Raw genomic sequence first — 25,466 nt, 5'->3', positions numbered from 1 at the left:
GTTTTCCCGTGGGAATTCCGGGATAAAAAGTAGCCTATGTTCTTTCCCAAAGTCTAGACCATCTTTATACCAAATTCCATTCTAATCCGTTCAGTAGTTTTGGCGTGAAAGCATAACAGACAGACATACACAGTTACTTTCGCATTTATAACATTAAGTTAGGATTAGGATTCATTGTACATAAGGTATCAGATGTTACTGCGGTTACGCATCGTTGGATGTATTTTTGAAATAGATTCGTCTCCGAAAGTAATTTCAATCCACCTCCAGCGGTTTTCCAATAAAGCTCTATTATTTTTACGTCAAATCGACTCTCTATGACGGGAGCGTGGTCGTAAATTTTTATTACATTTTTTTGTTATTACTTATTATTAGTAATTTATGTGGTGATGCGGTTTTGTAAATGAAAGAACCATTTCGTTGTTTTACCAAAATACACTCACGGCCACTGAAAAAGTTCCACTAAAAAAAAATCGGTGCCAAATGACTGATTTTTAATTTAACCTCAAATTTTACATTTACTTTTTTTGTTGGTAATATTCTGATATTTCTGATGCGCTGTTAAATGTACTTCAATATTGCAAACGGATTTATTAAGGTAGCCTTTCCGTATAAGAGTAAAGGGTTTCCTTTCAATGTGGTTGTCTGGAAGAGATTACTTTTAGTAATAAGGCCGCCGATTGTACCATTTTTCTTTTCTATGTTTGTGAAACTATTTCTGTTTGTGTGCAATAAAGTGTATTTTATCTTTATCTTTAAAGGGATGATATTGTCACTGGAACTTTTTTATTGCTCGCGAATGTATTATATACAATAAAGTTATAAAGGTAAAACTTAATGCTAAAAGCATTTTCTGCCAGTCAACCTACTTAGGAGGTACTTACAGGAAAATTTAATGAATTCTGGCAGTTCATTAAAAAATAACTAGTTATTATTGTAGATGATTATAAAATAAATAAATAAATAAATATGTGGGGACATCTCACTCACGGCCATCCGACCCCAAGCTAGGCAGAACCTGTGTTATGGGTGTCGGACAGCTGATATATCTACACAAATACATAGATAGATAGATACTAAATATAAATATAAATATCAACACCCGAGTACAAATATCTGTCTTTAAACAAATATCTGCCCCAGCCGGGAATCGAACCCGGGACCTTCGGCATAGCAGTCAGGGTCACTAACCACTACGCCATTCGACGAAAATCTGTCTCTATAGAACTGCATTGCATTGTCAGGCGCAATTTAGATTGAAAAAAAAACTGCTAAGTTGGCACAATACGGCAATACCCCAAGAACTGTCACAAGAAGTCACAACAAACAACTAGGAAGTCCCGGCATTTCCCACATTTTACGTGTAATGAAAACGGGTTTTTGCCGACAAGCGAACAATACTAATCTTCGTCCCATCCTTAATCAACTCATCAGTCATGAATTAAATCTTTACACCACAGTTTCATTTAACCTAAGAGCCTGTTTCACAGTGTCTGGATAACGGCTACGGGATAAACGACATGCTGTCACTCTCTGTTATTATGTTTTAGACAGTGACAGCATGACTTTTTTATCACGCACGCGATTATTCAGACATTGTTAATCAGGCCTGAGTCTAACGTGTATATTATTGATGTACTTTTACTTAAGTAGAGTCTGAAAAAGCTTTGCCATATAAACAGTGCCCCGTATATAAAAGCTGACCTTTTTTTACTATGTTTTACTTATAATACTGTTAATCATATCAAATCATTTTTTTATTCGATTGAAATCGGTCCATCAGTTTTAGTTCCATATATCTAAAACCATAGATACAAACTTCAAGGTATAGGTTCAATGTAAACCCAACAATCAAGATATAGGTACATAAATATCTAAGTTTAAACATCTGTTGCAACTGTATGGATTTTAGTATATTTTTAGACTATACGCGGAGGGTTGATTATAAATGTGCCTTTTGTAAATGTTCAGATAGCTAAAGAGATATTCATAAATCCCTAGTACATACAGTTTTTAACCTCTAGAAGAAGAGCGGTGGTAGCTCAGTCGGGTAAGCGCCCGCTTCTCACCCAAGAGATGCGGGTTCGAATCCCGGCGCTGACATGTACCAATGAGTTCTTTTAACTCAAGTACAATGTATACCATCGCTCTTACGGTGAAGGAAAACATCGTGAGGAAACCTGCATATCTAGATTTAGCACATCTAGATATGTGAACCCACCAACCCGCAGTGGACCAGCGTGGTGGGAAATGGTCCAAGCTTAGGAAGGCAGTTTAGACCTTGGGGATATGCACAAAGGTTCCACTCGAGAGAGCCAGGTGCAGGTACTTACACCCCCACAGAAAATAGAATAGAATAGAATAGAAGTTTAACTGACTGTGTATCAGTCTGTGGCAGCTTCCAAACGTCTGAACCGAATTTCGAATTGATTTTTTTGTTGTTAACCCGAGTGTTCTTAGTTATATTTTTATCTAAATCCACGAAGGCAAATTTAGATCATAATTTCATATGCACCAAGGTTCCATTCGAGAGAGACAGATGCAACAAACAATAGAACAAAGGGTTGACTGGAAGAAATTGTAGCCGATAAGTCCAATCCTGTCTACATTTATTCAATTTACTTTTCTATACCTATTAGGTATTTGTAAATATTTTTATTATGTATGCAAGAATGTGTATAAAATAATAAATAGTATAATAAATCCTAATAGAATAGTATGAACGCTGGGGGTGGACAGGTAATCTCTTTGGCCTCCCATACTCCAGACGGCTTCAGACAGACTTAGTCAGGCAGACATCACAGTGTATTTATGGATCCGCTCTGCCATACAGACGTGGTGAATCATTTTTGATTTTTAGTTGCGAAGTCTCGTTTTAGAGCCTTCCAGACTTAAGACGCGTTTACATTTCGACGCCTGGAAAGGCAAAATAAATGACTAAACGAGATTTTTTTTTCGGAATCCTGAATGACTTTTGCTACACCCTGTAAGTAAAGAAAAGTAAAAGTAAAGTAAAAATGTTTATTTCTTTTAAAAATATACAAGAGATGGTGATATACTGACCCCCACACTAGGCAATGCAATGTACTTACAGCAACTGTGACAAATCCTAACTAATATTATAAATGCGAAAGTAACTGTGTCTGTCTGTCTGTCTGTCTGTCCGTCTGTCTGTTACTCTTTCACGCCAAAACTACTGAACGGATTTGAATGAAATTTGGTATACATACGGTCTAGACCCTGGGAAACAACATAGGCTACTTTTTATCCCGGAATTCCCACGGGAAAACTTTTTAAGGCGAAGCGAAGCGCGCGGGAACAGCTAGTTCATCATAAATTTAGTCAAACCATTACATTCTTATGTTATTTACCGCAGCAATAGATTTTACAATTTACTATCTATCGGTGTGGGCAGGATGTAGTTTATAGATTATTTAACTTCGTTAAATGATACACGTTTTTATTACTAAAATCCAGTTTTAATAAAATTACCTAATGGATATTTATACATGGAAATAATATTAAACATAACTGTATCTAGCGCAGACAATTTAGCACTGGTAGTTTCACACCTGAGAAACTCGAGTAAGCTTTGGCTAAAATGTTTTTGAGTAGGGTTTAAGTTCCTTCATTCTTAATAAATTTAAATAGAAAGAAATAATTGAATTAATAACAGATCACTACATAGCAGACTACCTTCAATATTATTTTCAGAAACCTATAAGTACGCCACTTCATTGTCTACACTCGCGAGCAACCAAATCGACTCAAGCCTTCACGGCGCACATATACATTGATTTTCCTAAAACGATAAATGGTAAATATAAAAGTGATATGTCATTCGAAAGCTGAAGAATTAGGCTTTCAATTAAGATCAATACCATAAAAAAAAACTAAGCGCAGATTTAATTACGCATTTTAATTGCCCGTCAGTGTTAATTACCTCATTAGGAATCCACGCCTTGCGCTACCTGATCCCGCTATAAAACCTTTCCACATCCGGTGTACCTTATCAGTCGCTTGTTGCAAGTTGACCGGTACACATCTCGTTGCATTGTATTCCTTGTTTTCGCAAACCCATGGATACCACACCAGAAGAAGCTGCTCAAGTTGTTGCCTTGCTGCAACAAGGGTTAAGTCAGCGAGCAGTCGCTGCCCAGCTCCACTTGAGCCAGTCTGCTGTATCCCGAGTATACAGACGGTTCCAAGAGACTGGTGCCTTCAATCGAAGACCAAGAACGGGCCGCCACCGCTGCACTTCAGAGAGAGACGACCGCTTCATTGTCTCAACCTCGCTGCGCAATCGACACCTTACGGGCGTTGATGTGCAGCAAGAACTGAGACGTGTACGACAAGTGGCTGTCAGCGAGTGGACAGTGAGAAGACGCTTGAAGGAAGCCAACTTGACACCAAAAAGACCTGCATCAGGCCCCAAATTGACTGCAGGCCACCGACAAGCGCGTCTTCAGTTTGCTCGAGAGCATCTCGATTGGAGCATTGCGCAATGGCGGTCGGTCCTGTTTACTGATGAGTGCAGAGTGTGTCTGCATGGCAGTGACAGGAGAGGCCGGGTCTACCGGCGTCCGGGGGAACGATTTGCCCAATGTTGTTTCGCTGAAACAGTAGCATATGGCGGCGGTTCCTGCATGATGTGGGCTGGTATTTCTCTAGAGGGAAAAACCGCACTTGTTTTCGTGCCTGGAGGCGGCCGAGGAGGCGGGTTAACAGCTGATCGGTACATCACCGATATTCTACTCGGTCATGTTGTGCCCTATGCAGAATTTGTCGGTGAAGACTTCGTGCTAATGCACGACAATGCCCGCTGCCACACGGCACGAGTCAGTCGGCAGTTTCTGAGAGAGAAGGAATTGCGCACGATGGACTGGCCTGCGCTCAGTCCTGACCTGAATCCCATCGAACACTTATGGGACGAGCTCAAAAGAAGAGTTCGGGCCAGGAATCCAGTCCCTGCAAGCGTGGACGAGCTGAAGACAGCTTTATTAGAGGAGTGGGACGGCATTCCTCAGGAAACTGTCAAAAAGTTGATAAGGTCTATGAGAAACAGGCTGCAGGCTGTAATTAGGGCAAGAGGGGGCAATACAAAGTATTGATTTAAATAAATAAATTTTTATCTTAACATTTTTTGTTTAATTTGTATAATACGATACCCATACCCTTTTTTCCTAAATTCCCGTTTTTCCTACAATTGCGTTCAGACATCATTTATTTCAAAAATGATGAATGGATTTCAATAATAATGATATCAAATTAAAGCTGACATCTTAAGCTTTTAAATGACATATCATTTTTATTATTTCTATTCATAATTTTACTTGTATTAATGTATGTTTGCGCCGTCAAGGCTTGAGTCGATTTGGTTGCTCGCGAGTGTATTTTATATTCTTAGATCCTTAACTTTAACTTAAGTTAGTGCCTTTCCCAACAAATCTCTAAGGAATCCCACTGGTTATATATACCAATCCTTCACTATATACCATACGATCTAAATGTACATAGGTAAAGTTGCAATAACAGAGCCAGTACGAAACTATTCGGCCATCAAACGGAGAGCTTCGCCAAAGAATTCCAATACTGAAACTGAACTGTCCCTAATCTGTCGAAGTATTCAGAAATAGCCGTCTGACAACCCCGTTTCCTTTGTTTCAGACGTCAAAAAAAACAAAACTGAAGTTCAGAACACGCCATGCTAAAATGGCGGCGTCCGAAAATAGTCGTCGGTTATTAGGCGCGCGCGCAGGCGACGCTCGGCGCTCATTGGCCGCCCGCCGGAACCGGATGTGGGCGCCGGAAGTGTGTCTGTGGCTGGCGGCCATGTTGGCCGGATGCTGCGCCCTTCAGGAGCAGAAGTTTGCTATGGAGCCGCAGGATCAAGTGAGTATTATACATATTGATTATAATAATTAGGTATTTCGTTTTTTTTGTTTTGTTACAAATAATATTTTTATGTGTTGAATGTACGGTGGTAACTAGCGAAGTAGGTACAGTAAAATCAAAAAATGATTTTACACTTGTGATTGGACCAAATACCGAATTCCTAATATTATAATCCTATAATTATAACGACGACGACGACCGAATGGCGTAGTGGTTAGTGACCCTGACTACTGAGCCGATGGTCCCGGGTTCGATTCCCGTAAAATGGCAATAGGCCCGCCCCCTATTACATTGGGACTAACATAACACTCTGGCGAAAAGTGGGTGCAGCAATGCACCTCTGCCTACCCCGCAAGGGAGTACATTAGTACAAGGCGTGAGTGCGTGTTTTTTTTTTTTTATTTTTTTTTTTTTTATAATTATAACTTCAAATACTTCATTGGTGGTTCGTGCAGTTTGCTTGTGACGATTTTAAAAATAATTTAGGTATACACCGTATACATAACTTTATTTTATGAATTCGAATTAATTATTATGAATTATTAAATCAATTATGATGATGATGATGATGCGGTCCGACCGATTTCGGTTATTATATCAATTATACTGTACAAATTAACACACACACACACACTCACGCCTTGTACTAATGTACTCCCTTGCGGGGTAGGCAGAGGTGCATTGCTGCACCCACTTTTCGCCAGTGTTCTGTTAGTCCCAATGTAATAGGGGGCGGGCCTATTGCCATTTTACGGGCACATCCAAGACCCGAGAACAGTGTACAAATTAAATGGGAACGTTTATACTCTTATCTACCTATAAGTAATTTAATAATTCATAAATTATGTATTGATCGATAAGTATTTTATCTCAATTTACGCACGTGGGTGTTGTTGAATAAACGCCAGTTCAATAATAAAGATATTGCATTGCAAAGGAGAATGGCCATTTCTCTATGGCGCCATGACCCGCCAGAGCAGCCATTGATGAAACATATACCTACTGATGTGTAGCCCATAACTACAGTATATTCTGGTGTAAATTTTTTTTATTATGAGGCATGGGAGAATGAAGATATAGGTGCTGAAACATCAAATCTTTGTAAGTTTGTACTGACTGTTGTTTCCCTCGTACTATTTTTTTTAAACCTGGTTTAGATTTTTTAAATATTTTTCCTTCATTTAGAACATTCAATATCAATTATCATTGAATAAAAATAGGTTTGGTTAGTGGCTGCAAAGCGGGTCCGATTTGGCCATTCTCATTTTAAGTTGTTGTTGACACTATCTTTTCAACACCTACTAATAAAGATTGATTAGTCAAGTGTGGACATGGTCTTAAGTTATTAAAAGTACCATTATAGTTCGAAAAAACTTAAAGATTCGATTGTGTTTGCAATTTACGGAAACTAAAAAGGTTTGCTTTCCTCCTGTCATGTGCACACATTATCTGTCAGCTAGAAGCTACCATACTGGCGACTTTATAAAATTACTAAGGTAGTCAAAAGGTCTTGGATGTGCCCGTAAAATGGCAATAGGCCCGCCCCCTATTACATTGGGACTAACATAACACTCTGGCGAAAAGTGGGTGCAGCAATGCACCTCTGCCTACCCCGCAAGGGAGTACCTACATTAGTACAAGGCGTGAGTGCGTGTTTTTTTTTTTAGTCAAAAGTTAAAACTGACTGATTTTAACACTCTGTATATTGGAAAGCCTATAATTAAAACTTCCTTTATGTACTAACTTTACTATAGCGATCTTCAATATGTTATTATAATTCTCTAATAAGTATATTAAGGTTAATACGAGCTTAAACTTATTAGTTCACTGATAATCTCTGACTAGCGGCGGTGAAACGCCGACAAAGGCTGTTGATTAAATAATAAAAAATATTATGTAAAAAAATATATTCATACTTAATCGGATTTCCCGTGCCTCTAATGTTTTGATGAATAATATTATAAGTAATATTGTTTTTTTACGGTTTTGTTAATACCTATAATGTGCAAAATACGTCAAACTTATACCACCCATTTCTAGTTCGGAGGTTAACCATAAACCGTATTTAATCCCACGGAATTTAAGTTTGAATTTAAGCAAATACTTAAAGAAATAAAGCGCATATATTTTTCTGAGAAGCAATCTTGATACCCGCACTGCACCTGGCCAGTATAAACTGCTTATTACAAATTTAAATTTCGAAATTGTTCTTTTTTAACTTAAAGAGGATGCATTGGATTGGATGGACCTCATTTTTTATCCCGGAGCTAAAGATTTTAAACTTTACATTAAACTTTTGGCTTATGTTGATCAAAATAAGGTATTAAGAGAAACGGATTACGATATTTAAATATGTTTTTTGTTTAGTTTTGTTCTGATCATAGGTAATGTTACCTCGACTGTTCTTAAATTATTATACACAGAAATTCATAGAAATTAATGCAAAAAGCTATAGGTACATTACCTCTAATAAATCATTAATAAATTACGCTGTATGTTTTTTTTTTCTCATAAAGAGACAAATTAACGAAACTCTCATTTTTTATCTCGTATTTTACGGCAGGTGGCCCGAATTGCCATTTTAACTGCCCAGTCGGGAGATCAAATGAGGGTATACTGCATTGGGTAGATATAATGGGTATATATATATACCTACACCTATACAGGATTATACAAAAGTGGTAAGTATAGTAAGCTGAAACACAAGTTTTGTGAGTCCCCTTTCCCAAAGAACAACTTTTCTAAAGAAAATACCTAAATTAATGATAAACTAATTATTCACACAAAGTTATAGGAAGAAAATAGTCGTAGTAGTTTCGTCGACACGATAATAATAAGAAGAATTCCGATTGACATATTAGGGACTAGCTGTCCCCGCGCGCTTCGCTTCGCCTTAAAAAGTTTTCCCGTGGGAATTCCGGGATAAAAAGTAGCCTATGTTCTTTCCCAGGGTCTAGACCGTATGTATACCAAATTTCATTCAAATCCGTTCAGTAGTTTTGGCGTGAAAGAGTAACAGACAGACAGACAGACAGACAGACACAGTTACTTTCGCATTTATAATATTAGTTAGGATTAGTTAGGATAGTTAGGATATGTAACGCTTACTATAGCAACATAATCGTTCCTAACTCCAGTCGTGATCGGTTTCACAGCATAAGTAGATAATCACGGACAGTACTGTCATTCAACCGACAGTTCCCAAGGTTGCCAACGATTACTCAACGATGGATCCCGAGAAGCTATGGACGTGGGGTGACAGCGGCGGCGGGGGCGGTAGCGGGGCGGTTCGCAAGAATATGTAGTAGCGTCTGATAAATAAATAATAAATAAATAAATAAATATGTGGGGACATCTCACACACGGTAATCCGACCCCAAGCTAGGCAGAACCTGTGTTATGGGTGTCGGACAACTGATATATCTACACAAATACATAGATAGATAGATACTAAATATAAATATCAACAACCAAGACCCGAGTACAAATATCTGTCTTTAAACAAATATTTGCCCCAGCCGGGAATCGAACCCGGGACCTTTGCTAACTTTGCCATATAAATATGCTTAGATTAACAGTATACCAATAAGATGGTATGTTACATATAAAAACAAAGCAAAAATCTATCCGCATTTTGTTTACTGTGGAAACGTTATAATGACAACCATTGTACCAATGAATAGAGTTACAAATATTATAATCGAACTACCTATTTCAAAATAAGAGCTCAGTGCTGGAAGTGGGGTGTTATTTGTATAGACGATTCTATTACACTGATACCTCATCTAGTTCGAATTAAGACTGAAGCTAAAGCTAATCCAATCTGACAAAATCGCTACAAGCTCATGTCTCTACAGTTTAAAGCTCTCCCAAAGCATTGTAAGAATTGTCGGTGCAACGTTTTTTCAGATAACTAGAGAACACTTATTGATCACAAAGTCACTTGTGTCATTGGTATTTACCGACAACGCTATTAGAGTAGAGTTATTCGGTTTTTTTCTCTGCTCGCGGTGGCTCTAGGGGTGAAGTAACCTTTGAGAAGGTGAATGGACTAGGTGAAATAGCAGACGCATAAAAAATAACTAACCTAGGTACCTAGATAGGTACGTGTTGGAAATAAACTGGATTTCATATTTTATTGTTTATGATGTTTATGATTAAATTCTAATTAAGTAGATTAGGTTTAGCTTCTTAGCAATCTGCTTGCAAATGATTATGTTGTGTCTACTTCAACTTTAGGTTATTACACTCACGGGCAATAAAAACGTTCCTCTGAGAAAAGCACCAAATTACTCCTAAACAGAAAAGGTAACTTTAATGACGCCTTCTGCAACATTGAATTACATTCAACAGAGCATCAGGATATTACCAACTAAACACGTTAATATTTAGTTTAAATTTTAAATCCAATGTTTAAAAAAAATGAAGTCGTTTGGTGTGTGTGGAACTTTTTCATTGCCCGTGAGTGTATTATTTTAATTCTGTTCATGTGAACATGTGTGTTTTCATCAGCCATTCGACGACGGCCTTGGCAGGACATAGGCCTCCTGGAAAGATCCTAAGTTCCCACGTGAGTCCATTTGTAGCCCACTTCCGGTGCAGTATAGTCATTTCCTTGCACATAGAATGTGCGCCCGATTCTGCTAATGCGTCTACTGTACAACCTCTAGCACATCTAGATATGTGAACCCAGCAACCCGCAGTGGACCAGCGTGGTGGGAAATGGTCCAAGCTTAGGAAGTCAGTTCAGACCTTGGGGATATGCACAAAGGTTCCACTCTTTAGAGCCAGGTACAGGTACTTACACTCCCACAGAGAATTCATTGTATCAAGTTCCTACAACACATTTCTTAGAATTGCATTTGAATAAAGTCAAAGTTTCACAAAGGCCCCGTCATTAAGAAAAATACAGTAGGTAGTAAGTACATACATAGTTTTGTAATAAATGTTGTAGTTGTTGTTCTTCTTCTTCTATCGTGTAAAATGCACTAAGCTAACTTCCTCCAGTGTTTTGCTACTCTTATTGCGAGATCATTGGCCTTCATCAGGTCTCCTTGTTGTTGTTAATAAATATTGTATTCTAATTAGTAGAAAGGCGCGGCTGGCGTCACGCCAACTCGCCGAGGGGCGAGGAAATTGGAAAATTTGCCTTTTTACTACCTCCTGCCTTTTGTACCCACTTTCAACCGAATGAGCGGTACTTTAAAAAAAACATTTTTAACCACTTGATGAAAAATTGCGGTGTTATAATATACTAGCTGTTCCCTCGAGCTTCGCTTCGCCTTAAAAGTTTTCCCGTGTGAATTCCGGGATATAAAAAAAAAAGCCTACGTTCTTTCTCAACATCTAGACCATGTGTATACCAAATTTCATTCAGCAAAGTCTATATATATACCTAGCTAACGTGGCGTCGCGTAACTTTGTCATCAGACAGAAGGGCGTCCCACGCTCCACTGCCTTCAGCCACTCATCAGTCATCACCGTAGCCAGATTAATGTCAAAAACTGTCGATCCGAGTATTTTGTTTCTTAATCTAGCGTAGTCGATAAAGTTCATTCAAGCCTCACTTCTTTATAGAACCTTTTTTCACAACTATCCGTCGCTACCTGAACTACAGCCGGTTTTTTTTAGTTTTGGGTTCCGTCATCATTAAAATTTTGAGGTTAATTTTGCTGTGTTTAGACTTATCTACCTAATATATGTATAATAAATACATATGGCTGGCTGAGCTGAAATCAAGGGGATATGTACAAAGGTTCCACTCGAGAGAGCCACGTACAGGAACTTCACCCCCTATGAGAATAGAATAGAATAGAATAGGATGTATAATAAATTAATGGTATTACCATTAAGACTTACAAATATACCTTTTTATTGAAACACACTTTTTAAAATCGGATCATAGACCGTTAGAACACCAATTATACACTCGCGACAAAAGTTCCATAGACAAAAGACCAAATTACTTCAAAAACAAAAACGCCGTTTGCAATATTGAAGTTCATTTAACAGCGCATCAGAATATTACCAACTAAAAACCTGCCTGGAAGAGATCGCTTTTAGCGATAAGGCCGCCCTTATTGTATTATAGATTTTAAGTCTTAAATGTAATTTTTAGTGTTTTATGTACAATAAAGTTTTGTGAGTGGAACTTTATCATTGCTCGCGTGTATATTTACAGCTTTCGTATAAGTAAGAAATGTATTTCAAAAAGATACGGAACCCGTAACCCCTTTACGATCACACTTTTAACATTATTATTTACACATTTTTATTTATTTTGGTTCCCAAGACCCCTGCAACAGGTGTCGGGCAAAAAACGAACCCCGATCGAAACAACTGGTTTCTGTGTAATTATGTTCGACTCAACTGTTCTTAAGGACGACTTCACTTAAACCGCATCCAAATTGGTACAGCCTTGCCGATGCTGCTACGGAATACCTGTTATATTTAGGGCCTGTTCCACAATGTCTGGTTAGTGGCTACCTGTCGGATAAAATACATACTGTCACTGTCTAAAAAATAATGACGGAGAGTGACAGCATGTATTTTATCCGACAGGTAGCCACTAACCAGACATTGTGGAACAGGCCCTTAATCTATTTATTTATTACACAAAGTTTCACCAACAGGATAGCATCCCCAATTTGTAGGTGATCACAACATTCGTTGACAACTTTTTGATCAAAAACCTAAACCTTAACTAGTTCAGAAATAAAAAAGTACTTATAAAAAAAACTAAGTACCTATATATGTGCAGGGTAGAATTTTATCAGTGTACTTCCCTATTCAGTGTACTTCTGTAGACAGGGAGTAGACAGAGACCCTGGCCTGTGGCCTCTCTACACGGTGACAAACATCACTTACAGCTACTAGTTTTTGTCACGCTGAGAAGAAATATCAATAATAAAGCCCGTTACAGACTTAGCTATAATATAAATTAATATTTTTATAGCTAAGCATATTACTATATATTTTCTTTACATTACATAACACTCTGGCGAAAAGTGGGTGCAGCAATGCACCTCTACCTACCCCGCAAGGGAGTACATTAGTACAAGCCTTGTACTAATGTACTCCCTTGTACTACAAGGCGTGAGTGCGTGCGTGTGTGTGTGTGTGGTAGCTTGCTATAATATATATTAAAGTACGGTATATTAATATATATTATAGCTAAGTCTGTGACGGGCTTAGTGGTAGGATTTTACGGCGGCAGCGATCAAATGTTCTCTAATTAAATTAATGTCTTTACAACGCAGTTTAAAAGTCGACATTATAAAATGACTTTCTGTCGGTGTACGAGTCGGCTACGTTGACAGGTTTTTAAATAAGTATTTTAGTTGTTGATAGGAATTAATTTAAATGGCGTTTAGTTTGTGCATAAATTTGAATTCGAATCGTTTCTTGGAAATCACTTTTGACTTTTTCTTGTACACACGGTAGCAGGTAGGTACCTGACCCCTGTCAACGACACCCTGTGGTCTAAACGGTGTCAAATTATATTTATGTGTCCCTATTTCAGTATATTATAATTTTGTACGTTTAATTGAAACCACAGATTTAATCTATACGAACAAGGTGTCTCACATATATATATACAAAAACTATCCTCATTTTGTTTACTGCAAAACAGTTTTAAGTTCCACCTACTGACAAGCATTGTACCAATGAACAGTCACAAAGATTCTAACCGAACTAATTCCAAATAAGAGCGTAGTGGTAGAAGTGGGGTGTTATTTGTCGAGAAGTTTCTTTTGCACTAACACTCCATGTAGTGCATATTCAATTATCGTAGTTGTAAAAACGCACCTTCACAGCGCGAGATCAAAAAAGAACCCCAATCACTTCAAAGATAGAATCGACAACATCATCTTCAGAAGCCGACATTTTCTATCTCGGTCTCACCCCACGCGCGCTATATCCCTCTCTTTCCCCCCCGAGGTTACTCCCTATGTTCGTCTCAGTTTGGCGCCACGCGAGTAGTCTGTCCCGCTCTCGGGTGAACGCTCGGCATATCCGCTCTAACTTGTTCTGAGGGACAGGTGCAAAATACTAGAGGTCTATTTATCTATGGGAAGGTTTGGGCGGGATTTTTCTCTTAGTTCTATTTTTAAAGCGTAACTTAAGATTAAATATATGGTCGTTGATCAAAGAGCGTAACCTATGAAGAAAATAAAATTTAAATAACAAAACAAACCAAATGAAATTTTATCAGTAATAATTCCCTCATTAGTATGATAAATAAACAGAGGGTTGCATAAGTGTTATACTTACTGAGCCGAAAAGGCGTGACTCAGGGGGTCATTCTGAACCACTTTTGCTTCCCCATAGTAAAATGTCATGTAATCATTTTTTTTCTTATAAGTACCTATATAAAAAATAAAAGGTTTACGAAGCTAGGTACCTATATCAATTATATTATAATATTACCTCTACATTTATGTATCAAAAAACTTTCCACATTTTTGTATTTTAATCAAAGGATACGCAACTAGCTATAAAACCTGTGATGAATTCACAATTTACAAAACAAATTAATTAGAAATAAAAATATCTTTGTTTATTACCGCGCTCTGGGGACTCGTTTTTTTAATGTTCCACTATTAAAAAGATAATTAATTATAGAATAAATGTCCTAGAATGTTGACAAAAAAATACCAAGGCGGCAGAAGGATTAATAAAAAAATATAATAATTTACTTGCGACCTAAACAAAGGGGTAACTTAATACGTTTAGTTAGCATATCTAGATTTAGCACATCTAGATATGTGAACCCGCCAACCCGCAGTGGACCAGCGTGGTGGGAAATGGTCCAAGCTTAGGGAGGCAGTTTAGACCTTGGGGATATGCACAAAGGTTCCACTCGAGAGAGCCAGGTGCAGTGCTTTGGCCTTAATATAATCCTAACTAATATTATAAATGCGAAAGTAACTGTGTCTGTCTGTCCGTCTGTCTGTCTGTTACTCTTTCACGGCAAAACTACTGGACGGATTTGAATGAAATTTGGAATACATATGGCCTAGACCCTGAGAAAGAACATAGGCTACTTTTTATCCCGGAATTCCCACGGGAAAACTTTTTAAGGCGAAGCGAAGCTCGCGGGAACAGCTATTCAATATATATCAAGTTATATATCAAAAAATATTTATTTAATTCAAGCCAAAATAGCGACCGGGTATAATTTATGACATGATTGACATAATCTGAACAGGCCCTGACGTCTGTCAAAGCGATATCTATAAATCTAAATACGGCGGCCTACATAAATTTCCATATGGAGATTTCAGTGATAGGGTATAGCTAAACCTCCAAAATTTTGCAAAAGTTTTCCTGTACACTAACACCTTTATTCATAGAGAAGTTACAGAACGTTTTAACTAATAAACTGTTTTGTCCCTCTCCGACAAAGAACAATTTGTTCTTTGACAGAGAGGGACAAAACAGTTTATTAGTTAAAACGTATTGTAACTTTTCTATGAATAAGGGGGTTAGAGTCTGGCAGTGCTAACTTTGGAACAGAAACAATTACCAACACGAAAAACAGTTAACAAGCCGTGGTACGTTTTACGTACACTTCTTCATTCATAAAAAGGGATTTCGATTTGGATTCGTATTTTTGAGTCATAGCAAGTAATGTTACCCCGAGTGTAATGTTCTTAGCGATATTTCATCAAAATCGGCTTATCCGTTCAAAAGTTACGTGTCTTTTAGTGTTGAATGTCAGGGGTTTTAACGTTGGTTGGATTATGTTACAAGCATATCCTTTCACTACGGTGACTAATCATAGTCCATCTCTAATGTTTAGTGCCAATTTTTCCATAGTCGGTTATCTAACCGACAGGGATTGATTTATAAATTAAACATCATCTCCATATAAAATTCATGACAGCTGATGTGTCAAAAGTCAACCACTACTCTCTGGTTATGCTCTAACCGACTATGGAGAAATTGGCACTTAAGAACTAAAGTAAATCAGAGGTAAAAAACCTGTAAATATAGTGATATTCTTGAATGTTAATATCGAACTGGTTTCTATTTAAATTTATTTATAGCAACGACTTGCTTTGGTTATGTCTGGCGCCACAATATATTTGCATATTTCCGCTATCCGTCGCAATCTATAGCTTATTTGACAGTTTTTGCATTCTTATACATATTTACGGATATCACATTTTTAGTAAGTATAAGTAAGTATACAGGGTGATGCAAAAAGGTTTTCGGTATACTAAGCCGAAACCTACATGTGCAGCATGGTATATCTAAGCCCGAAACTGAAATCAGAATTACAACATTCATGAAAAATGCCATGCTGCACATGTAGGTTTCGGCTTAGTATACCGAAACCCTTTTTGCAACACCCTGTAGAATGTTGCCTATTTAGTTTAATTGTGTGGAAAGTCCCTAGTTCTAAACTGGCCGCTATGAATATAATATCATATGAAGTTCATAATATCACATATTGTTTATTATAGATTTGCGCGCCAACAGAACTAGGGGTCGAAGTGGTCGCCATGGCCGAAATCGGTCGGACCAATCATCATCATCATCATCATTATAGATTTCAAGTGTTATGTTTTTTTGCTACAAACACCTACAATAAAGAGTAAATAATAGGATTAGGTTCACAAATCTAGACTCTGTTCAGCTCTAGATTGTAGAAAACACGAATAAAATATTAGCATTTCTGGTTTTACCGTATTAACGTCCATTATAGTATTTTTATTGCTGTATTATATTATAATAGTATTCTATTCTATAAACATATACGTTGCTAGGCATGTAAGTAGAGGTATGTAATCAAACATTTCCAAAAATATCTTTAGAAATATTTAGTGCTATAAGAATAATATTCTCAAACAAGAAATAAGCTAACCAACTTTAAAAACCGCTGACATCCAACACTAAAAAAAATAGCATTTCTTTTGAATGGTGAGGCTAAGCTGATTTTAATAAAATACGGCTAAGATGAGAACACTCGGGGCATCATTATCTATGACATGACCCAAAAAAAAAACAGATCGAAAATCGGTTAAGCCGTTTGAGAGCTATATGCTACCTCAGGTAGACACATACATCATCATCATCAGCCAATAATCATCCACTGCTGGACATAGGCCTCTCCCAAGGAGCGCCACAACACTCGGTCCTCGGCCTTCCTCATCCAACCACTACCCGCCACCCGCCTAAGGTCGTCAGTCCAGCGGGCAGGAGGGCGTCCCACGCTGCGTTTGCATGTTCGTGGTCTCCACTCGAGAACTCGTCTACCCCAACGGTTATCGGTTCTTCGGCAGATATGACCAGCCCACTGCCACTTCAGCTTGCATATTTTGACAGCTATGTCGGTAACCTTAGTCCTCTGGTAGACATACATATACACAGAAACATTAAACATAATTATAACACTTTTCTTTGAGGGTTAAAATCCCTAACAGGAAAAATAATTAAAGTGTATAATCTCTACTTACTAAATTTAATTCCCACACTCCAACTCTGACCACCGGCCGCAGTGTTGTCCGGAAGTGATCGAATTCTTACAAACATTAGATCTAGTTTAACCACTCCGAGAAGCAAGTAATTAATAAGTTATTAAACCTTCCTTTTGATGTTTCTTTTTACTTGGTCGGGGCCCGTAGTGTGGAGGTTGTCTGGAAGTCATTGCTTGGGGTGGTAACACCGCCTTTTACACTTACCGAAAGTACTAACCACGAATATAGAACATACTAATGTATGTATATCCGCATGATACCTATATAACGCATAAAGTGATAAAAAATATACCTACTATTTTTATTACTGCAAATCAGTTAGGAAAACATCGTGAGGAAACCTGCACTATATAGGTATCTAGATTTAGCACATCTAGATATGTGAACCCACCAACCCGCAGTGGACCAGCGTGGTGGGAAATGGTCCAGTCATAGGAAGGCAGTTTAGACCTTGGGGATATGCACAAAGGTTCCATACGAGAGTGCCAGGTGCAGGTATTTACACAGAATAGAATAGAATAATCAATTGTGCAGGCTCCTTTCTTGCCCTCCGCTCCAGAACCGTTTATAAGATTCCCCAATTGATCTCTAATAAGCTATTAAAGTTGTTACATGCTCACACATAACATTAGATAGATAAATCATTTTAGCCGCACAAAATATTGTTGATATAATTAAATAACTAATAAACTTATCATGAGCCGTTATCTGATTTTGAAATTAATTTTGTGAATGTTATATTATTATACCATTTATTATTATAAAATGCCGATTCTGATTTTGTTTTAGCATTATTATCGATTTCGTGCGTTTCCATAGTTTATTATTAACTAGCGGTTCCCGCGAGCTTCGCTTCGCCTTAAAAACTTTTCTGTGGAAATTCTGGGATAAAAAGTAGCCCATGTTCTTTCCCAGGGTCTAGACCATATGTATACCAAATTTCATTCAAATCCGTTCAGTAGTTTTGGCGTGAAAGAGTAACAGACAGACACAGTTACTTTCGCATTTATAATATTAGTTAGGATTAGGATAAAAGTGTCGTAACTCAAAAAGCGTGATTTTTTCAACTAGGTATAAAAATACCATTTTTTTCTTTCTAAATAATAATCACTTCACCGAACCGTTTGGTCGGCTCGGCTCGATCCAAATAAAAGTTAAATCATACAAACACTATCATTACCACTCAGACATACGGCTGTAATTATAGACGCGAGGAGTAGCAGGACTGATTATAATTTGAGAAGGCCCGAGACGCGCTGGGCCTTGCAGGTTTGGTCCGGTTAGGTATACTAAAATTATGTAAATGCTTATGTATGAGTATGGTTAGGTATGTCTTTTGTATTTGAAATTTATTAGTGCCAATTTCTCCATAGTCGGTTATCTAACCGACAGGGATTGATTTATAAATTAAACGTCATCTCCATATAAAATTCATGACAGATGTGTCATAATAGTCAACCACTACTTCCTGGTTATGCTCTAACCGACTATGGAGAAATTGGCACTTAGTCTTTGTCCTCTGATGTCGTTTAAAAAGTTAATAATTTATTTTTTGCTGTAAGACATTATTTTTATCGAATTTAAAATCAAATTCTAAACTTTAGGTTCTAGACCCGAGGACCCTATACATTTAGGGTTTGTAAAGATGTCAAAATTATTCATATTAAGTATCTATTTTTTTGATATTATTGGGTCCAAACTAGTACTCCTTACGGGTATAAACCAGAGGTCCATATCCATCGAGCACAACAACAGTGATTACCTGCCTATCTCCACAACAATATGTTAAAAAAAACCTTTTAATTTGGCCCCGTCAATAGCCACGCAACGTGGTTACCGTAAAGTAAATACAGGTTTTAATTTTGGGTATTTTAAGGCGCCATTTTGTTTTTAAAATAATCTGTAGTTATGCCTATTATACGTGTAGGTAGTACTCTATGGTTAGGTTATCTTGGCCTTGATGTTAACTATAATCAATTGTTAATAAGAACGGACGGCTCAGATATTGATAAAATGGTAGGTGAATTCTAATCATTACATGGTAAATCAGTATTAACTATGTATGTAATTGCATTAAAACCATCATCACATCATTAGCCTATAGCAGTCCACTGCTGGACGTAGGCCTCTCCCAAAGCACGCCACTGGATGCGATCTTTAGCTTTCCGCATCCAATCAAACCATAAATCATAAAAAATGGTTTGAAAGAACGTTCAGTATTCATACTGAACATGACATGCACTTCTACCGTTTAAATAGTCATCAGTTTACTGTAGCTAATTTTATCCTTTATTTTTTATATACAGGATGTTGCAAAAAGAGTTAAAAAAACATTCTCTATAGAAAAAAGTCACGTGACTAACAAAGTTTCGCGAATTTTGAAATTCTGATTTCAGTTTCGGGCTTAGATATAACATGCTGCACATGCTGGTTCCGGCTTAGTATACCCTTTTTGCAACAACCTGTTTAATAATATATTTTTTTCCTTAACACCCATATTAATGACAAAAGCGGATGTTCCCCTTTCGGTCGCAGGCCCCAACCCGAATTATTTGTAAAACCCGTAAAGTAAACAATAACATCCCTTTTTAAGTTAAAACTTGTTATTTTTAACCGAGAAATTGACGATTCCGTCACTGATCGAGTGAAACTAATACCTTGGCTAATATAGCTTAACAAAAAACGAACAAATCACAGCTGTCATGCGATTTGTACGCTTAATACAACGAGATACAGTCTTGATTCGAGCATCAGCGACTCTAAACATACTTTTTTGGAAGGTAGAGTGCGTGGCTTCTCTTCCTTTATAGAAGCTCTGAAGTCTTGCTGCACTAACCACGACTCTATCACGTTGCATTAAAAGTATCAATTGTATGACAGCTCTCCGAAACCTAGTACTTGGTCAAGCAATTTGAGGTTAACAATTATTGTGATAATTATGAAGGGGCCCGCAGGATGATGAGGCGAGAAGTCCACCAAGTAGATAAAGATAAAGATAAAGATAAAGATAAAAATTCTTTATTCGGTACACCACACAGCACACACCAAAAATCCACAAAAAATACACAAAAACAAAAAAAAAAGAAAATAACAAATAAAAACCTTATATAATATACACTTATAAGTAATAGCGGTGTGTGTTGTCCAGCACCGAAAAGGCCCGCGCCTCAGCTTACACCGCTTCAAGTGAGGTGGCATCCACCCACCTGACGCGGCACTGATTTTCAGTCGCGTCCTTCCGTGACTATCTCCCATCTATTGAGACATCTGATACCTAAGTGTACAATATAATAATAATACGGTAATATTATAAATAAATAGATATAATACTTAAATACCAATAGTAAAGTACGCTCACGAGCAATGAAAAAGTTCCATTTACAAAATGTCGACACCAAATGACCCGAATTTTAAAACAATTTATTTAGTACTAGCTGTTCCCGCGAGCTTCGCTTCGCCTTAAAAAGTTTTCCCGTGGGAATTCCGGGATAAAAAGTAGCCTATGTTCTTTCCCAGGGTCTAGACCGTATGTATACCAAATTTCATTCAAATCCGTTCGGTAGTTTTGGCGTGAAAGAGTAACAGACAGACAGACATACAGACAGACAGACAGACAGACAGACAGACAGACAGACAGACAGACAGACACAGTTACTTGTGTATAAATATTTCAGTTTAATTTCAGTAGTAGAAGCTAGTCCTTTGCCTGCTAGACAGTTGGCACTAATAAATGAGTGTCCCAAATGTAATAAAGTTGTGAACATATTCGTTTTACGCCATATCGTCATAAAATTGCACTTCGGAAAATTAGTTTCTGCACCTTCATACTCGCAGCTGTATTTTATAATAAAAATAATATGTGGGGGACATCTCACACACACGCCCATCTGGGCAAACCATCTGACCGCAAACTGAGCATAATATGGGTTTCAGCTGATATCTGCACAGATACATAAATAAATACCTACATACTATTTATACACAATATTAACATCGAATACCCAGTACAAAACTATCTGCCTTTAAACAAATATGTATGCCCCGGCTGGGAATCGAACCTTGGACCTTCGATGAACACAAACATACAGAGGAATTGTATTAAGAACCTACTCCTTTTTTCGAAATCGGTCAAAAAGAAGCTGTATCTTTTACGGCAGCTGACCCCTAAAAAGTAAGTGTGTTTATGCAAGAATTGCAGCTCCGCAGTCGCATCCGTTCTCAGAACAAGGATTGGGGACGGTAAAAAACGCACTCGAAAAAAGACTCCAACCTCTCGAGGTCGTATATTTATTAACTTTTTTCTTTTTCCTTCTCGTCCTCTCGAAAGAGGTGTAATGTTTCGCGAGGATTTAGTTTTTTGATGCGAACTTTTTGCTGTTTTTTTTACTGCGTGACACTTTTATCTGTTTTATGAGGAGTGTGATTGAGAGAGTCCATGTTGAATTTTTGTGTTTAAGTGGTCATTCAAGTGGATTGTTCAATTTATTATGAAGGGAAAAACCGGCAATTTATTATCAAGCATAAGTTTTTGCTTCCAATTTTCTGATTCTGAAAATGTCCCAGTAAATAGTTTTATGCTGTAAAATACTATAAAACCTTCTTAACATTACCTTAAAGGGCTTAAAGTATCCAGTAAGTATCCAACGTATGTCTAAACTTGGTGTTTTTATAAAAAATACTTAATACCTACGTTTTTATTTACCGTTTGTTCGTTAGCAGCGCGTGGGCGAGTAATCGAGTGTGCGATGGCACGGAATAAACGTTTTTATTATTATTATTATTATTATTATTATTATGTTGTGTCTTTACCATCACGGGACCATGGGGTTCCGGGCATTTGGAAGGCGTGCATGGGGCCGAAGCCAACATGTAGAGGCCCGTTTGACAACATTAATCTACAGGGTGGCCCAAAGAGTGACGTCCAAAGGAAAATGTTTGATTCCTTAGGTCAAGGGGTAGCCAAATCACCCCCATGTATGTTCAGCAATTTTTAGTAGTTTAGGAGTTATGATTTTTTTTACTAATTTTCTACGAAAATCGACCTCAGTGGATCAATTATGTTTTATTATTTTTTTGGATAACTTTTTTAAATTATTTTTTATTTTTGTGTCCTCCTCTTAAGTTGTTCTTTTAACCATAAAATTTTCAGCTTCCTAGCTGTATTGTAAGTTAGTTATTTTTATATCGAAAGTTCAAATTATATCATCGAGCTAGACTGCTCTGAATTTTCAACTTGAAATTAAAAATTGAAATAGATATTCTCATGGTCCCTTATTAATTTTAAAAACTCCGCAAGGTTCCAATATAACATAAAAATAAAAATAAACTATTGCTTAATGGGGTATTATTTGCAGAAAACAGCCTTCAAAGGTACTTGGGTGGAAATTTAACCTCATTAGTCAATTGTTTCAGAAAGTTGAAAGATTCCTGTTATGTCATTACTAAGGACTAATTCAGTTAGAAAATGTATCAAATTAAAGGGAAAATAAAATTATTTACTATTATTTTTTATTTAAGTTACATTTTTGAATTGAAATTCTTAGTAAAATGTTTATGTCTGAGTTGTAAGATTTATGAGATAATTGTATTATTAATAATAAATAAATAAACTCAAATAATTTTTTTACAAATTTACTCACAATAAATTTTCAAAATGGCGACCTCCCACAGCAATACACTACCTACATCTACGCAAGAAATTTTCTTTAAGTCAAAAAAGTGACAAATGTAAAAAATATGACATCTGTCAAAAAGTTAAACATGTCAAAAAAGTAACTTTTCTCAAAAATGTGGTATCTGTCAAAAAGTGACATCTGAATGAAACAGAGAAGCGTATAGGCGACTTATAGTCCTTAGTAATGACATAACAGGAATCTTTCAACTTTCTGAAACAATTTCCTAATTAGGTAATTTCCACCCAAGTACCTTTGAAGGCTGTTTTCTGCAAATAATACCCCATTAAGCAATAGTTTATTTTTATTTTTATGTTATATTGGAACCTTGCGGAGTTTTTAAAATTAATAAGGGACCATGAGAATATCTAGTTCAATTTTTAATTTCAAGTTGAAAATTCAGAGCAGTCTAGCTCGATGATATAATTTGAACTTTCGATATAAAAATAACTAACTTACAATACAGCTAGGAAGCTGAAACTTTTATGGTTAAAAGAACAACATAAGAGGATGACACAAAAATAAAAAATAATTTAAAAAAGTTATCCCAAAAAATAATAAAACATAATTGATCCACTGAGGTCGATTTTCGTAGAAAATTAGTAAAAAAAAATCATAACTCCTAAACTACTAAAAATTGCTGAACATACATGGGGGTGATTTGGCTACCCCTTGACCTAAGGAATCAAACATTTTCCTTTGGACGTCACTCTTTGGGCCACCCTGTATATGAAATGTGACACCAACCGACGATTTTCCCTGTGTAAACTATGGAGTAAACCCAAGGAAAATCCCCGGTTAGTGCAGGACTATTGTAGGATATGGAGAAAACTAATACAGGGTTATGGAAGGGGGTGCTAAATGGACTGGGTAACTGGGACTATGGAAGGACTATGGCCCCTGCCTGGACCTATATGTTTCACACACGGATTATTATTATTATTAATCGGTGGATTCGATACATTTTGGAATTCTTTCGCGTATTTGTCATGGAGTCACTTCCTGTTACTAAAATAAAATAAATATACCTAATAATATCCAAAGTTGAAAGACCTCTACGGATGCAGAAATCATAAAAAATGTGTAATATACTCACAAGCAATAAAAAAATCCACAAACAAAAGGACCCAACAAAAAAAAATGCGTAAAATTCTGATATTTCTGATGCGCTGATAAAAATGTACAAACTTATTAAATGTACAATATTGCAGACCGGCGTTTTTAAAGTAGGTAGCCTTTTCCATTTAACCGTTTCCCGTTTATATTTTTTTCAGTTCAAGTAGGCACTAAATTTAGAAACCCCTCCGATCAAAAACCAAAACTAACACCTATGTCCCTACAGCAATTTAAATGATAAAAAATGGCTGAGTTGAACCTGTTTAAATGAAAATACAAACAAGAAACTTAAATTTACTACTAAGTATAAATTAAGTAATAAAAGAACTTAGTACTAATTCGCTTGTAATTGGTACAATAAATAGGTATAAATATAATTTGCCTAGATTAAGCGATTGCATCGTAAAAGGAACATGGTTGTTTAATGTTTATTAATAATTATTAGTGAAAATGAATTTCTGATTGAACAGTGAAAACAGTTTTGCAATTCCCGGCCGAAGCAGAATTATTTTTTGAGACAGATATTTTGTTCTCGGGTCTTGGGTGTTATGAAAAGAAATGAAATGAATGAAATGAAATCGTTTATTTTTTCGACGTAGAATATTAGAATTTCTTGTCAAAAGTCATAATCTACCACTGTTAATAATATAATTTTATAATAATTATGGATTATTATAATACCTAATTACTATTTATGTATCTGTGTGGATCTAGGTATCTGTATAATATACAAACTTTAAATAGCTCTTGTGAACATTTTATGTTATGGCGCTTAATGCACTTTGCCTTTCCAGCGTCGATATCTGTGTAGATTATATAAATTCAGCTGTCCGATACCCATATTACAGGCTCTGCCTAGCTTGGGGTCGAATGGCCGTATGTGAGATGTCCCCATTATACTATTATTTTTGATAACCTCTCCTGCAGCCCACTGTACCTGCAAGTAGCGTTCAGTAATAACGGTGGGAGCTGCGCGCGCGCACCTGTCGCGTGCATGGAAACACTGTGCGCACACTGGGCCGAACACAACACATAATATTATTACTTACCAGCTGATCCTGCGCGCTGCGCTTCGCCTTAAAAAGTTTTCCCGTGGGAATTCCGGGATAAAAAGTAGCCTATGTTCTTTCCCAGGGTCTAGACCGTATGTGTACCAAATTTCATTCAAATCCGTTAAGTAGTTTTGGCCTGAAAGAGTAACAGACAGACAGACAGACAGACACAGTTACTTTCGCATTTATAATATTAGTTAGGATATTAAAATCAAAGTTAAAGATCAAAATAATAATACCTATGT

The 25,466-nt window shown here is 36.9% G+C and overlaps 1 protein-coding gene across 3 annotated transcripts in view; it reads left to right on the top strand.

The window, feature by feature from the left end:
• LOC105387810 (irregular chiasm C-roughest protein-like) overlaps window positions 1-25,466 on the top strand; it is a 148,073-nt gene that overhangs the window by 46,340 nt on the left and 76,267 nt on the right. For all 3 annotated transcript variants that reach the window (XM_048629821.1, XM_048629820.1, XM_048629822.1), the window contains exon 2: window positions 5,668-5,892. In XM_048629821.1, the coding sequence (XP_048485778.1) occupies window positions 5,668-5,892 (225 nt within the window). The remainder of the gene's footprint in view (window positions 1-5,667; window positions 5,893-25,466) is intronic.

This window comes from Plutella xylostella, chromosome 24 (genome assembly GCF_932276165.1).
Source record: "Plutella xylostella chromosome 24, ilPluXylo3.1, whole genome shotgun sequence".
Classification (NCBI taxonomy): Eukaryota; Metazoa; Arthropoda; class Insecta; order Lepidoptera; family Plutellidae; genus Plutella; species Plutella xylostella.
The sequence above is the reverse complement of the archived record's forward strand: the minus strand, read 5'-3'. Positions and strand labels throughout refer to the sequence as shown.